The following is a 15,675-nucleotide window of genomic DNA, read 5'->3' on the forward strand; positions in this document are numbered from 1 at the left end:
AAAAGATTCGTCTCGCAAAGTTAAAGCAAACTGTGCAATTAGTTTTTGATTTCGTCTACATTTAATACTCTATACATATAACACAAATTTGATATGACGAGGAATCTTCTTTTTATATAATACACTTTTGGAGAACTAAACATGCCTTACCGGAGACATGCTTCGACCCGGGAAGCTGCGAGGACAGACAAGAATAACAGGATGCACATGCACCGAGTTGGACACACGTAGCCTGTTCGGTTGACTGGTTCGTATCGTTGTTGGTTCGTGAAGAAGTACTGCTGGCTGGTTTGTGTGAGAGAAAAATACTGTTCCGGCTAAAAATTTACGATCGTTTACGACAAACCACCCAAACGAACAGGCTGACTCTTTTTTTTTTTGTACAACAGTACACGAATCAACGAACAGTCAAACTTACGGCCTGAGATAAGAGCAGTTCTCTATACAAACAGTTCGGCATTTTGGCGGCAAAATCTACGTCAAGTCACGGTAGAGTTCAGAATCAAAACCTAGGAAGGCAACCACTCCTTCACTACAGATTATGCGTCGACAGGGCAGAGACGGAACCAGATCAAAACGACACCGACGAAGCAGAGTTGCAGCACCTCCGCGTTGCTCGCAGGGGCAGAGCTCAGAAGCCCGGCAGGTGCGCGCGTGGTGGCGCTGGCTACATGTCCTGCACTAATCTGGACGGCGTGCTCGCGGTGGTCGTGTTGCCCCCGTAGCAGCTGCTGTCGCATGACCCCGCCGCCGGGTTCCCCGGTGTCCTCGCCTTCTCCAAGGGGCTCCCGTTGCCCGGCCGAAGACATCGACGATCCTGCAGGAGGATGCGCACAAACGCAGGCACAGCTATAAACACTAAAGAGGACATGGCAGTATACTTACACAGGGGACTGAGTATACAAACAGTACGGAAAGCATCTCTGCATCTGACCAACAATAGTTTTCTTAGGGGCCTATGGGTGGCAGTAAAACATGGCCCGGATGGTGATATTGTTTTCTTTGGGATAGTTATTCGTTGATGACAGATTAGTTAACATCAGGCACTGTCCGGACAAGTATTTTACACTTGGTCAGTGGTCAGACAAAGTGCTAAGTAATCAGAGCAACATTGTGCTATTTTAATCCTGATGGGCCTACTGTCCATGTTTCTTAAAACCCGGATGCAGAGGGTATCACCATTTTAATATTGACAGGCATGAGTGAGGTGTTCATGTAGGACAGGGTAATCGGCACATTGTTTTAACCGGCAATTGCGCGGGTTTCACCATATGTAACTCGGGATCGAGTTCAGCATGCATAGAGTATGTTCTTGAGAGCGAATGAGTAGCATGATTGACTTCATATATATACGGTGAAAGAAGCAACTAGCAATAGGGCTCACCTCTCGATACGGGAAGTCGTCGACTTCAAGCATATGGATTACATGTCCCATCTTGGGCCGTTTCTGCGAATCAGGATCCACGCACCTCAGTGCGACCAAGAGAGCCTTCTTCAGCGCCTTGGAGGAAGGCTTCTCCGGCAGCTTCGGGTCGAGGATGGCCTCGTAGTCCCTGTTGGTCACCTTGTTCTTGAGCCATTCTACAAGGTTTACCTGTAACAGTACAGAAAAATCAGGAACTCAGGCAAATTCAGAAGCACATTTCGCATTGCAAAGCATAGCATGATCTCGTTGCTTCATTGAATCACAGACACCACACTGACCTCTCCGGCAGGTCTGGCATAGTCGACGGGGCTTCGACCGGAGATTATCTCCATTATGAGGATCCCAAAGCTGTACACGTCGCTCCTCTCATTCAGCATACCGGTGCTAGCATACTCTGGTGCCACATAGCTTTGAAAAACAGAAGCATTTTGAGAATTGACATCAAGCATTGCACCAGAAAGAAGAAGATCAAACATGATTCATCATCAAGGGACCTAAAGCCGCCGGCTCACCCAAATGTTCCCATCACTCTGGTGGTGACGTAGTTGCTGTCTGACCCCAGGAGCTTGGCGAGGCCGAAATCCGAGACCTTAGGGTTCCACCTCCTGTCCAGCAGGATGTTGCTCGACTTGATGTCCCTGTGCACCACCTTCGGCTCCAGCCCCTCGTGCAGGTACGTGATCCTGAATCATCCGTGCCAAATTAATCTCTCATCAGAGACCCATACATACACCACCGGTTCAGAGGTGGTACATGAGCATTGAGCAAAACGAAAGCAGTGGGGAAAAAATAAAAATTCAGGCACCCTTTGGCCATGCCGAGCACGATGTTCATCCGGATGTCCCAGGTGAGTGGGCTCACCGCCCCGACGTCGCCGTGCAGCCACTGCTCGAGGTTGCCATTGTCGACGTACTCGTACACAAGTATCCTGAGATCACAAGCAACGGCCAAACAAATTACCACAAGAAGCAGTGCAGTTATGCAGCCGTCATCAATGCGCAGCGCAGAGGGTTCTGTTTCTGTACCGCTGGGCGCCCTCGGCGCAGTAGCCCAGTAGCCGGACCAGATTCTTGTGCCGGACGCGGCCGATGGCCTCCACCTCCACCTTGAACTCCCGCTCGGCTTGTCCCCTGCATCCGGCGAGCAACGTGCAGCGGGTCAATCCAAAATAAAAGCATCGAACGCACACCGAACGGAAAAGCGCACGCGAGAAAATGCGGGTTGGCAGTGCGCGCCTGTTGTTGAGGAGGTTCTTGACGGCGACTTGGTAGCCGTCGGCGAGGACGCCGCGGTAGACGATGCCGTATCCGCCCTCGCCAACGACGTGCTCGGGGGCGAACGCGGCGGTGGCCTCCTCCAGCTCCCGCAGCGTGTACCAGTGGCCCCAGCCGAGGTGCGACACTTCGGGGCCCACGACGACGGCCGCCGCCGGCGACACGTCGGACGCCACGGGGCCGACCTCCCCGTCAGCGTACGCGACCATGCGTTGGCCCTTGCCGGCCTCGATGTGCACGCGCTGCGACCCGTGCGCCACGGACTCGCCGTCGCCGCCGCCGCCGCCGTCCTTGAGGAACGCGTGGCCCATCTCGAGGTAGTGGCGGAGCGAGCCGACGTGGACGGCCACCTCCTGGATCTCCTTGGACACGGGCGGGATGGTGGACGGGGACAGCGGCGCCGGCGCGTGCACGACGCCCTTCCTGGGCCGCCTCCGCCGCGCCGCGGCGAGGTGGAGGGAGATGAGCACGAGGAGCAGCACGAAGGCGGCCCCGACGGCGATGCCCACGAGCACCCACAGGCGCAGGCCCAGCACCGCCGTCCTGCGCGACAGCTCGTTCCGCAGCAGCGGCGGGGGCGGAGGCGACATTGCCGGAGGAGGCCGGCGGTGCTGCTCCCTCCTGCTCGCCGTCGCAGCCTGCCCGGACGCACACTTGGCGCTACTCCTACCAACCAGGCTCCTCGCTTGCTACAGCTGCATGGTACAGTCACTAGTGACTGATCACTAGGGAGCAGCGACGAGCGAGGACTAGTGACGACTGACGACTGACGAGGAGGGGCTGCGACTGCGAGAGCACGAGATGATACAGGAAGTTTAGCCGAGGCCCGAGGGGCCGGGCTGGTTTCCTGTGGGCCCGGGAGAGTTGAGCTGGGCAGCGGAAGCGGAAGCGGAAGGTTGTCCGTTTCTGTGCGTGTGGGCCCGTCTGACAGGCGGATCTTGGGTTAAACTAGCCTGGAGTAATTAAGCCATGCTCAGAAGTCAGAACCGAGGATCTGAGATGATTAAAGCTCGAATTCCACTGTAGGGACGTGCAGGTTACTAGTAGAAGATTGGTGATGTTTTTTTTTTCCGCATCGATTTCTCCAACTTGATGTGGACCGTCCATTGGCAGATCGAACGGATGTAACTGCCGCTCCGGGCATCGACGACCCTGTGGTGCAAAGACCAAAAGCGAGCGATTGCAGGGAAACTCTGCACTGCCTACTGTTCTGACTTTTGGCTTCAGCTGGGCAAACTGGCAAAATGCGTGGCGGATTTACCAAAAAGTTTCACTGCGCGACGGCACGACACGTCGACACCAAAAGGTTTCACTGTCCAGTGTTCCCCATCTTTTTTTTTTTTTTTTGAAGAGACTTCACCCTCTTTTTGTGGGAGTGACTACTGGCTACTGTTCACCTACACTGTTTTGAAGAGACTTCACCCTCTTTTTGTAAGAAGTTTGTAGGAAAAATACAAGATTTTGGTCCTATAGGAATCGGCAATATAGTGCCTTTGGTTGGCAGGATTGAGGCGTAGGAAAATTGAAGGAAAATTTCCTTTGGAAGCCATTTCATGGGAGAAACATGGGAAACGTTTCACAAAAAAAAGAGAAACATGGGAAACAAAACATCCACTCTGATCTCTAGTTTCCAACACATGCCCGTAGGATCGAGGTAAATGGCAGCAAAATGGTAGAGATTGGATACGGAACTGCAGTACTGGCCCACATGCAATTAAGTAGCTTACGTTGATAAAGAAGCTAGTAACTCCAGTATGGATTAACACACGCTATTGTTTCCTACATTTTTCCTACACTCATCGAAACACTCGTTCCAACAAAATTCCTATGTTTCTCGTTCCTCTATTTTACATATACATTCCTATTTTATTCCTGTGCTTTTTCTATTCCAACGTTATTTAATCTTACGTTCCAAAGGAGGCCTAAGTCTACACTGCCACTCTGCCAGCCTGCGACTGCGACAATACTTTTTGTGCAATTTTCCTCATTTCCTCACTTCAATCTACTCGTAACTTTGCGAGTGTAGAATGCGATTACTGCAAGGGGACCGATGACACCGAACGTGTGGTGTTATGTTAGTTGGCATATTTATACGCGTACCGGCACGGCCCATGGACAAGACACTAACCAACGAGTGGCCGGCCAATTCATCAGAAGCATTTGCATTTGCATTTGGTTTGGTCCTATACTTTTATTATGTGCGATGCTAATAATGCACAAGCCTGCGATGCGGGCAATACATGCATCTGCATGCGGTGCCTACGAATACGATGTACTGTGCTGTGCTGTGCTAGGCCACGTTTGCTTATTTTTTTAGTCGGAATAGTATTTTTCTCTCACAGTAAAGCAGTTAGGAATAGTATTTTGACTTATAACGGGGCCTATGGCCAGTACTGCCACTGCCACGACGCAAATGGAGAACAGGCTGTGTGTTGTCCTCCGCCTCTGTCTCCTACACGACTTTTGGCACGCGTCGTCCGCGATCGCATACATATGTACATACGTTTTCGCCCCAATACCTTATCCGCATGAATGCATGATCCACCATGCATTGTTTTTGTGGTAAATAAACGGAACAAAAAAAAAAGGCGAACGGAACGCGCGTCGCCTTCCCCAGTTTGCCGACAATTTTGGTGCAGGCCGGCGATGCGAAATGACGCCGAATGAGTAGCGCTGTCGTTCCAGCACGCAGTACTACCCTGATCTCTAGCGTGCATCATGCTCATGCATGCCTACCACACAGGCACACACACACAGAGAGAGAGAGAGAGAGAGAGAGAGCCCTACAAATTGTGAGCGATGACTGATGAGTGAGGGCGGGCGACAGGGGAAACGGAGGTCGCGTCGGTGGCAAGATTCCGACGACTCTCAGCAGTGCTTAGTGTTGGGAATGAGTGTGGGAGCACACAAGTTGGTGGTTAGTTTTCTCCCAATAGCCTGCTTAGCTCTCTACGATCATAGATAGGGCAAATTAATTAATATTATAGTGGCAAATGATCGAATGAGAAAATTTCCCATGCATTTCTGCCCAACGGAAAACACCTGCTCATTAGCTTGTCGCCAATTCGGAAAGGAATGTGGTGTGCTCCGTAGTAGACTCTAATACTCTTCCGTATGCAGCCTGTTCGCTTGATCGTAAACGATCGTAAATTTCCAGCCAGAACAGTATTTTTCTCTCACACCAAATCAGCCAGCAGTAAATAATCTACGATCGTTTACGGCCTCCTGAACAGGCTTATCTACAGCTGGTAGCTCGTACCAGCAGCGTTGTAGCGAAAGGTAGCCCGGCATTGCCATTATCAACGGGCGAGGACGTACCTACCGTCCTTTCGACCGCGAAAGATATGGCCCCCGTTTACGTACGATCTGTTGTCCTATACGTAACCGGATACGGTGTCTCTCGGAGCGGCTCTCAATCAATTCTTTTTTATTTTCAGAATCACGGATAGATTAGATCCCCACGGTATTACTAGATCTAAGCAGACAGTGTACTAAAGATGAGCAGTAATTCTGGTCGATTAGAGGACTGTCTCATCCGCCATCATTGTCAACCTCCGTCCGCTAGCTTCAGGCGCCCTTCAGATTCAGCGCGAAGGACGGGGCTCAGTTGGACTGGCACTGGACGGAGCAGCAACCGGCGAGCTGGCGTGATAGCCAGAGGAAGTGTACGTCTCGCTCTCAGAGCTACTGCTAAGCCTTGAGCCCATGACCATCTGTTGCGTGCAGACTGCAGAGTGCATGCAGACCGGTGAACGGCAGCGGCACCTGCCTCTGCTCCCTCCACGGCAGAGGGGAGCAAGTACAGCACGGCAGGAATTGCTTTGTAGCAACGGCGTCCCCCGTCCGCACAATCCGCAATGATCTTGGTCCAGGCCTAGCTATTCCAATCCCGCCAGTGCACTCTGACAAGGCCGGGCTGGGCTGGGCTGGGCTTACCTTGCGCGTGCAGTTGTGCTCACGGATTAAGCTCTTGTTTAGTTTCCACCATAAAACTTTACATCCTGCTACGTCGAATGTTTGAACGCATATATAGAGTATTAAATATAGATTAAAAAAACTAATTACAAAGTTTGTGATTAATTTAAGAGACGAATCTTTTAAGCCTAATTAGTCCATAATTCGACAATAAAAATGCTATAGTAACACATGTGCTAATGATGATTTAATTAGGCTTAATAAATTCGTCTCGTGGTTTACTGACGGATTCTGTAATTTATTTTTTTATTAGTATTCGAGCACCACATGCGACACCCCTCATATAACATTCGATATGACGCCCCACACTTTACAGGAAGGATCTAAACAACGCCTAAGACTATCTTCAATAGCCCAAATCCAAATACAGGACTCATTCTAAGAATTGGGCCATGAACAATCACTAGGTCACCCACCCAAAAATTTCTTTCTCCAACAGCGAACCCAAAATTTCCTCTCCAAGAACAAAATATCTACCGCCTGCTCCCCCATTCCTCTCCCTCCAACTCTCCATAAATCTCTCCCTCTCTCCATGACCGGCGGCGGTGCACCCGCGCGTGCGCGCGCACTCTCCCCCTCTCTTTCCCTCTCCCGATGTGGCAGCGCACCGGCCGGCCTCCAACGTGGCGGCGCGCCCGGCTGGGCCTCGACGACGGCTAGCCCCCTCCTCGCCCCTCTCCTCCGGCCGTGCGTCTCTCTCTCTCTCTCTCTCTCTCTCTCTGTCTCTCTCTCTCCACCACCCCCCCCCCCCCCCCCCGCGGTGCTCGCCCGCCGGCGCTCCCTTGCGGCTAGGCCTCGGCGGTGTCCGCAGCCACGACCGGGCCTCCGCGGTGCCCGTCCCCCGACACAGGCGCGGGAGCCCCTTCCTCGGCCGGCGGCGCTAAGGCGAGCGCGCCCCCTGGCGGCGACCTTGGGCGAGCGCCCCCTCCCCTGGCACGGCGGCGCCCACCACTATGTGCGCAAGATTTTTGCGTCGTCTCTCCTCAACGACGCTTTTTTACGTTCTTGCCGGCCTCGGACCCAAAATGGGTTATTTGTACAGGTCTTCTGTTAGAGCGTGATTTTAGATATGCAAAATACTGTGTGACACCGATTTTGCGTTTAGGCTATTGGAGACCGTCTAAGCAGATCTAAAGGTAAGTACCGTAACTCATTACTACTGCCGCCATTGCTGCTGCGTCTTAACGGCAGGAAGATCGGGGAGCCCCACAGGCCACAGCCAAGAGAAGCTGCTTCTTCGCTGCTTGTCGATTTGCGCCTGCTCGTTGGCCGATAGCCCCCGTGGGCCTCCCGGGTAGATGACTGGTGTGCTGCTGGTCAGCTGATGCGCGAGCGGCCGAGCGCGACCCGTGGAGGTGTGTGCCGCGCCGCGCCTCATGCTTCGCCGCGCGCCCGATGGACACCAGTACTGTACGTCTTATGCGTGCCATCCGCAAAGCTACGCCCGGTTTGGTCTCTTGCGAGTTGAGCGAATAGAGTGCAAGCCGCCGAGAGCTCTGCGGAAGAGCCGGCGGTTCAGTTACGGGTCGCCGTCGAGCCGGGCTGGTGTTCTGTGTACAGGATCTCTGTACATCGAGCACACGCATTTTCGGATCCGCCGCTTGCTGACACGTACGTTTTTTTTATCGAGAGCCGCTTGAGTCAATCCTGGTGCTGCCAGGGTTTTTTCTGCCAAAGAAAGAAGTAAGAGTACGTTTCAGGGAGTGCTCTTGGGTGCTCGTCCTGGCACGCGACACAAACAATCTAGCTGGATCCGGCCGGCCAGTTCAATTGGGACACCGGCGCATGGGCTACGCCCTACAAAACGGCCGGAGGAGAGGACCCGCACGGGAGTTAAAACCGCCGGCGAAATTTAGGCGGCCGGCCGGCGGTCACGGTCTGGGTGCGACCACCAGCACCGATGACGATGGGGCAGGCAGTAGCAGTATTGACCACGGACGCGCGCGGCCTGGGCAGTGGCCATCATGCATGCATGCATGCATCGCCAGTCGTCGCCATAATTCGATCCATCACCACCGTCGTCCCCATAATTTGAGCCATCATCATAGCCAGACCGGGGTCACCGCGGAGCGAGATCGCGGAAGGGAGAGAGGCAACCGCACGAGGCTGGTCTAGTGGCCTGTTGTACCGTGCTAGTGCTACAGCTGAGCGCTGCACTTTCTCGCCACTCGCCATCGCCAGAGGCCTAGAGCGCCAAACAGGGCCGTGGAAGTGGAACGATGTGGACTGTGGAGCGCTGTGCTGGCGGGACCAGGGCGGGCTGCCGGGAACGTTTCACCTACACATTGCAAAGAGGAGTTGAAGACGCTAAAGTTAAAAAAAAAGTAATTTTATCAGTTCTAAGTTTATCTTAAGAGAAGAAAGAAAAATATGTTCTCGTATATAAAGGAACTAGAGCCAGAGACCCCAAAGCTCTAACAAATTAAACTGGACCTTAGTACGTGACGATATCTTTGACAGATTACCAAAAAGTCTCTCCAGTATATAATAAAGGGTCGTTTAGAAGATTTAGAGTGCTCCAACAATTATCTAAGGCATCACTAATGCCTACATTTTTCGAGTAATCACCGAAGCACATCTCTCTCTATGGAGGGATCTACTCTGTTGCACAATTAGTGGTAGCGCCATGAAATTCAACGTGCACGGATCGAGGTGACGGACGAGATGAGTGAATAGTTATTTTTAAAATTAATCACGCTGGCAAATCGAGATAAATATAAAATTAAAACTATCGACTACACCTCTCAATCTAAGTTCTCAAGCACCTTACAAAAATCCTAATTAGAAAACAAAGGTGCCGAGCTAGTTAAAGTTCACCTAACCAAATCTAGAAGTAAGGTCACATAAACCTATGCAACTAGTACTTTAAGCACCGGAGAAGCTCATACACAAACTAATAAGCAAAAGCACAAAGCTTCTAAGCTCACTAACAATGCTCAATAACAAGGCTACACAAGCCAAATTAGAGAGCGCAAATTACTTAGGTACACAAACTAAACAATGTAACTAACAAGGCTACTCAAGCCAAATTAGTTACGCAAGAGAGCTACTTCTATGCTACACAAGCAAGAAGGTAACTAGCAAGCTATACAAACTAACTAAGTACAAGAGCAACTACACAAGCACAATATATATAAAAGTAATTACAAGCTTGTGTTGGGCAATTGCAAACCAACGGGATGAACAAGGTTGACACGGTGAGTTTTATACCGAGGTTCACTTGGTTGCCACCAAGCTAGTTCCCATTGTGTCGACCACTCACTTAGTGGTTCGATGGCTAATAGGTGTTTCACAAACCTAGCCCACACGTTGGGCGCTGCAAGAACCTATCCACAAGTGAGGGTAGCTCAACGACACGCTCAACTAGAGTTGCTCTTCGCGACTCCCGCAGGGCGAGCACAATACCCCTCACAATCGCTTCTCCAGAGCACCGCACAATATTCACGCGGGCTTCACAATGGAGACCACAATCCACCAAGCCATCTAGGTGATGGCAATCACCAAGAGTAACAAGAAATCACCCAATCACAAAGATTTCCTAGTGCCACCAAATGCAATCCTCAAATGCACACACACTAGACTCTCAACCCCTCACTCAAATTAGCACCAAGCTTGAGAGGGAGAGTTAGGGGAAGAGGTGGATCTTTAATCTCTCATCCACACCCACAAAGGGAACTCAATCTCTCCTAGAAATCTTAGCTAGAATCATGAGAGAGAGAGAGAGAGGAGAGGAGAGGAGGAAGAACCCTAGCTTCAAATGTTAGAATGGGGAATGAGCTAGTTGAGGAAGAAGAGAGGAGGGGAGCCAACCTTATCTGCTCTTTCGCACAGGCTCCCTCAGCTGCCAGACCCACACTGGAATTTCTTGACGACGCGGCCTAGAAACTCTAGTGTGGGAGCAGCCCAAATGCCCCCAACGGCTCTTTCTCCAACGGTCAGCTCGGGAGGACTTCCGCACTAGAAATTCCCCGACGGCTTGGAATTTCTTAGGTGAGCGCTCCACACACCAGGTATGCCTTTCGCACTAGAAATTCTAGCTTCGGCCAAGGTGCTAAACCAAAATTAGCACTTGAGTTAGCATTTTCATAAAGATTTTTCCCTGGTTTTCTCATGCACCTCACCACCTCACTAAGCGCAATGCATATGCAAATAAAACTCACACTTAGTGGCACTAGATAACCGTTGCAACTAAAAGTTTTCTCCTCTTTGTAGTATGGCTATCTGTCCTAAATCCGGTCTATTTCTTCTCTACTCAACCTTAGACCGGTGAAATGAAATGCCCTATAGGTTATACCTTTGTCTTGCACATTCCATTCCATCTCCTTCAATGTTGATGCAACACATGCACCAACACGATCAACAAATGATATGATCCATTTTATATCATCACGTGACCTTATTGGTTCATCGATCTTGACCTCACTTCCTCTTCACTATTATCTTCGTCCATCGACGCCAAGTCTTGCTCAAGCTTCACCGCCACACGGTCCATAGCTTCAAAGCCTCTAACTTGCCCTTCACGCTTGCAACCGGTCCGTGAAGCCAAGTCTTGTCTTGATCTTCTCCACCTTAGTCACATGACTCTATGTCATGTCTCCTATGCAATAAGATCCTTCATCACATATGTACCCATGGACTAATTTTCTATGTATCTCACATAATTACATATTAGTCCACCTAAGTTGTCACTCAATTACTAAAACCAAACAAGGACCTTTCAATCTTCTCCTTTTTGGTAATTGATGGCAGCACTACAAAGATATGGAAATTAAGCTCAAATGGATTTGAGTTGCTTGCCCAAGCAATTTTACCATGTGTAAATAATTTTGGACATGTACCACAAACCTAAATTGGTAGTATTAGCTCTCCCTACATATGTGCTAGAGTTTTTGGTTTGAAGCTTGCACATATGCATAGATTGAAATTATGGGAGAGTAATTACTACCAATGATGCTAAGGAGTAAAGAATTAACCTTTGATGCGTGATATCAATCGGAGTTGCACTTTTAACACCATCCTTAGCACCATGAGTAGCTAGACAATAAATATACTAGAACCCTCGTGAGATCAACATTATAAGCAAGGTTCTAGTAGCAAGTGCAGAAATACAAGTCTAGTTACCATACTATGCATGCTAGTTATCAAATCATCATTCAAGTTCTATAACTAGCATACACCACACAAGCATGTATATCAAATTTAAAAACTTATGCAATGCAAGAAAGCACATGAATATGCATATATCAATTGCAACTAATCAAGTTCATGAGCTTGCTCCCCGTACTTGTGTGCTTCTCTTGTCCAAGAATTTTGATCCTTCTCCATTCTTCAATGTTGCTCCCTCTTTGTCCATGTCCAACTTCTACTTCTCCAAAGCTTTCATATCTTTGTACAAATCTCTCCCCCTTTGTCATCAATTTTCATAAAAGGTATGCCTCTTTTGATACAAAGGGTTGCACTTAGGGGTAGATGCTTGATACTTGAATCTTGCATTTTTTATGGACACGACTAAATATGTTGGAATGACACCACTTGTAGCTCTTGAGATACCTTCTTTGACCTTGATACCAATCGGTGGGGCACCTCCCCCAATGTCATAGCATGGGTCATTCACTAGATAAACTTTGAGCTCTTGTATGTGAGGGAACTTGCTTCACTTGAAGATCACTTAAAGTTGAGGATCACTTATGAGACAACCATTTTGATGTGCTGGATACCACTTGTATGAATCACATTTGTAACTTATGTGATAATCTAGACATGCCACTTGTAGCAACTATCATGGAACCACTTGTAGGATTTATCATTATAACCATTTCTTGAACGCTTGTCATATTTATGAGTACCACTTGTAGGATATCACTTATAAGTTGATCTTGACACCACTTGTAAATACCACTTGAGAAATCAACTGGGTCTAGATACTACTTGAAACAACCAAACTACATATCCATTTGTATTGTTATCTTTGTCTTGTACTCTTGTCATTATCATAAGCTTCTAATATTGACTTGAACTAAATTGATTTACCTAAGCTTTCAAGTCTGGTTTGAACCCTTTCTAAGATTCTTCACTCATTTGGAGGTTATCTTATCAAGATTGTACTTGTCGCTTGTTGGCAATCTAAAATAAATCAAGTACTGGGTTTACTAGCTCATGAATAAACTCATATACTGCCACTAGATCAATTAATCATTCAAGCAATAGGGTAGACTATGAATTTAAAATTTCTTTTGTAATGCATGATCCTAATAGACATGTACTATATGCACTAACCGCATACTAGTAAGGGATGAAATGATCATACACATTATAATGATACCTTTGCTATCTTGGAGTAGAGGATAGTCATTAGTTTTCAATAAAGCTCTGAAATAGCAATGTGAAGTCCAATTATAAGCTTGGTGAAGACCAATCATCAATAACGAAATCCATTCTTCACCCATATGAAATGAGAACCAATAATGATCAATTGCACTATCTCTTGTTGTGGTTGGCTTGCTTCATCTTTTTTATCAATGCCTGCATAAGAGAACTATTTAGAATACCACTTGAAATATCATGACTAGCTCTTTTTTTTGGGTGTTGCTTGCTCTCTAGATCAACCCTTTTGATTGCTTCAACTAAGCATCTCAAATGTTTCTTAGATCACCACTTCCATTTTAGCCTTCCAAGCACCACGTTTGGTTTACCTATAAAAGACGGCAAGTCCCTACACTAGGGAGAAGTGACATCTCTCCAAAAAACCATTCTTGATAGTTATTTGAAATTATTTTGTTTGATTGATCCATGGACTTAACTTGATGAATTATCTAGAATCCTTCTTTAAGTCCTTTTCTTTCTACTTATTTAAGTCATTTTCTTTCTACCAAAAGATTTTCAGTTGTCACTAGAACTTAAACTTCATCTCTATCTTGAATTTGGTCTTGATCTTAAACTTGAGTACTAAATATGTGCCAAGTATACTCCATAATCAAATGATCTTATCCTCTTTGCTTTTCATGCTTTTTGATCAATTCAAAACCAAACTTATGTACCTCAACCACTTATAAACATGTTTCCAACTTGAGAACCTTTCAATCAAAGTGACTCTAGATCAATCCATTAATTGTCACTTTTTAGCAGACTCTGTATCCTTTAATGAATAATCCATATCTCTTAATGTACAGATCCAATTACCACAAAATTTGGTGGATATGTGCTTCACCAAATCATATAGTAACTATAAAAATTAAGCTTCATTTGACTTCTAGATTGCTACCAGATTTCACAACTTCCCTCACCGCTACATGCTAAAAACTGCTGCACTATAGCTGACAAGATCTACTCCAAAACCAAAGCAATACTTATCCAATTCTCATAAAATTTGTACAGCAACTAATATCATAAGTCTAGAGCATGCATACCAAATATCAAGCCAATCCAAATAGATTGTTCCATCAAACTCAGACTTGAACTCAGTTCACTCAGATTTTCAATAAAGGACATATTTCAACATATTGAGCCATTCTTCAACAAATGTGAATCAAACTTGAAATCAACTTTTTTGAATACTTTCATAAGACATAACTACATTCAATCCACTTATTAAAATTCATCTCATGAATTTATCCATTCAAACCAACTCAAATTTGATTACTAAGCAATTGATCCATTCAAACATCTCATAGCAAGCAATATATGCATATTTATCCAATTCAATCAGCTCATATGCACCCAAATAAATTAGATCTACTAAGAATGTACCTTTAAAGCTCATGATCATCCATTAGCAAGCTTCGACTCAAATATTTGTAAGCCACCAAATAATTCTAAAAAATCACCACAACTAAAATTGTTGCACTTATATGTTGTAGCACATTTGGACTTCACTTGTCTTGACTTGGCATTGGGATAGAATATGTACTAAGATTCAATACTTGACTCAATCATATGATGAACAATGATCATTCCATTAAATCAAACCTCCAATGTCGATGATACCTACACATATTCATCCACTTTTTGATGGTACCCAAACTAGTTTGGGTCCTCTCAAGTTAGGTGCAACATACTTAGGCATAGCCTTAGTATAAGTAACAGAATGTTTTACAATAGCAACCATAGAGGTACCATTACCATCCTTTCTAAGCATATTATTATCAATAATTGAAATAGGCTTAGAATTGTTACCTAGGGGACATGAATTTGCTATGTGTCCCCTTTCCCTACATGAGTAGCAATTTCTCTTTGATTGAACCTTTTCTTCCTTGCTCATGTGGTGCTTCACATTGCCTTGCCTCTCATGAGTTGCTTGAGCCTTCTTCTCAAGCTTGATAGGGCACTTTGAGACAAAGTGTCCCATATCTTCACACTTCAAGCACTTGATGTGACCATAATCTTTCTTCTCATCTTGATTCTTGCTCATCATCTTGGCATATTGAATAAGCGTTGGATGCTTTGCTCTTCCACCCCTTCTTGTTTTTTTCTTCTTCATCATCAAGTCATCACCATCTTTATGGTTGATCTTGATTTGAACTTGGGGCTTCTTATTTTCATCTTATGGCCTCATCTTTGGCTTCTTGGTTGGGCAAGATTTGGCAAGGTGACCCATCTCATGGCATTTGAAGCACACGAAATGAGATAGATTCTTTTGTTCTTGCTTCTTCATTTTCTTACCCTTGATCTTGTGTGAAGCCAATACCACTCTTGTCACCATAACTTCTTTTGTTGTTCAATATGTGCTCAAAGGTGACTTGAGAGTTGTAGCACCTCTCTAACTTGTTGCTCAAATTCTTCACTTTACTTTTAAGCTCATTGTTCTTCTTCAAAAGATTAGCCTCACAAGACATAGAAGTAGAACAAGCATCTAAATATAAAGAATATGGCATAGCTAATAAGTCATCACAAGAGGTGGATACATTCTTCTTGCCTACATCACAAGGGTTAGCAACAATATGTGATTGATCATTTGACCCATGTGATGAGTTCTCACTAGTTTTAGTTTTTCCATTGGAAAGC

The 15,675-nt window shown here is 46.7% G+C and overlaps 1 protein-coding gene across 1 annotated transcript; it reads right to left on the reverse strand.

Moving 5' to 3' along the window:
• Window positions 1-323: 323 nt before the first annotated feature.
• LOC136516354 (probable serine/threonine-protein kinase At1g01540) lies at window positions 324-3,472 on the reverse strand. The gene is made up of 7 exons (XM_066509734.1): window positions 2,662-3,472; window positions 2,452-2,556; window positions 2,232-2,354; window positions 1,939-2,109; window positions 1,705-1,834; window positions 1,385-1,594; window positions 324-817 (listed from the first exon to the last, which is right to left on the reverse strand). Exons 1-7 carry the CDS (start codon window positions 3,288-3,290, stop codon window positions 668-670), a joined length of 1,518 nt encoding a protein of 505 aa, XP_066365831.1. The 5' UTR covers window positions 3,291-3,472; the 3' UTR covers window positions 324-667.
• Between the last annotated feature and the right edge of the window lie 12,203 nt (window positions 3,473-15,675).

Source organism: Miscanthus floridulus, chromosome 17, assembly GCF_019320115.1.
Source record: "Miscanthus floridulus cultivar M001 chromosome 17, ASM1932011v1, whole genome shotgun sequence".
Taxonomy (NCBI): domain Eukaryota; kingdom Viridiplantae; phylum Streptophyta; class Magnoliopsida; order Poales; family Poaceae; genus Miscanthus; species Miscanthus floridulus.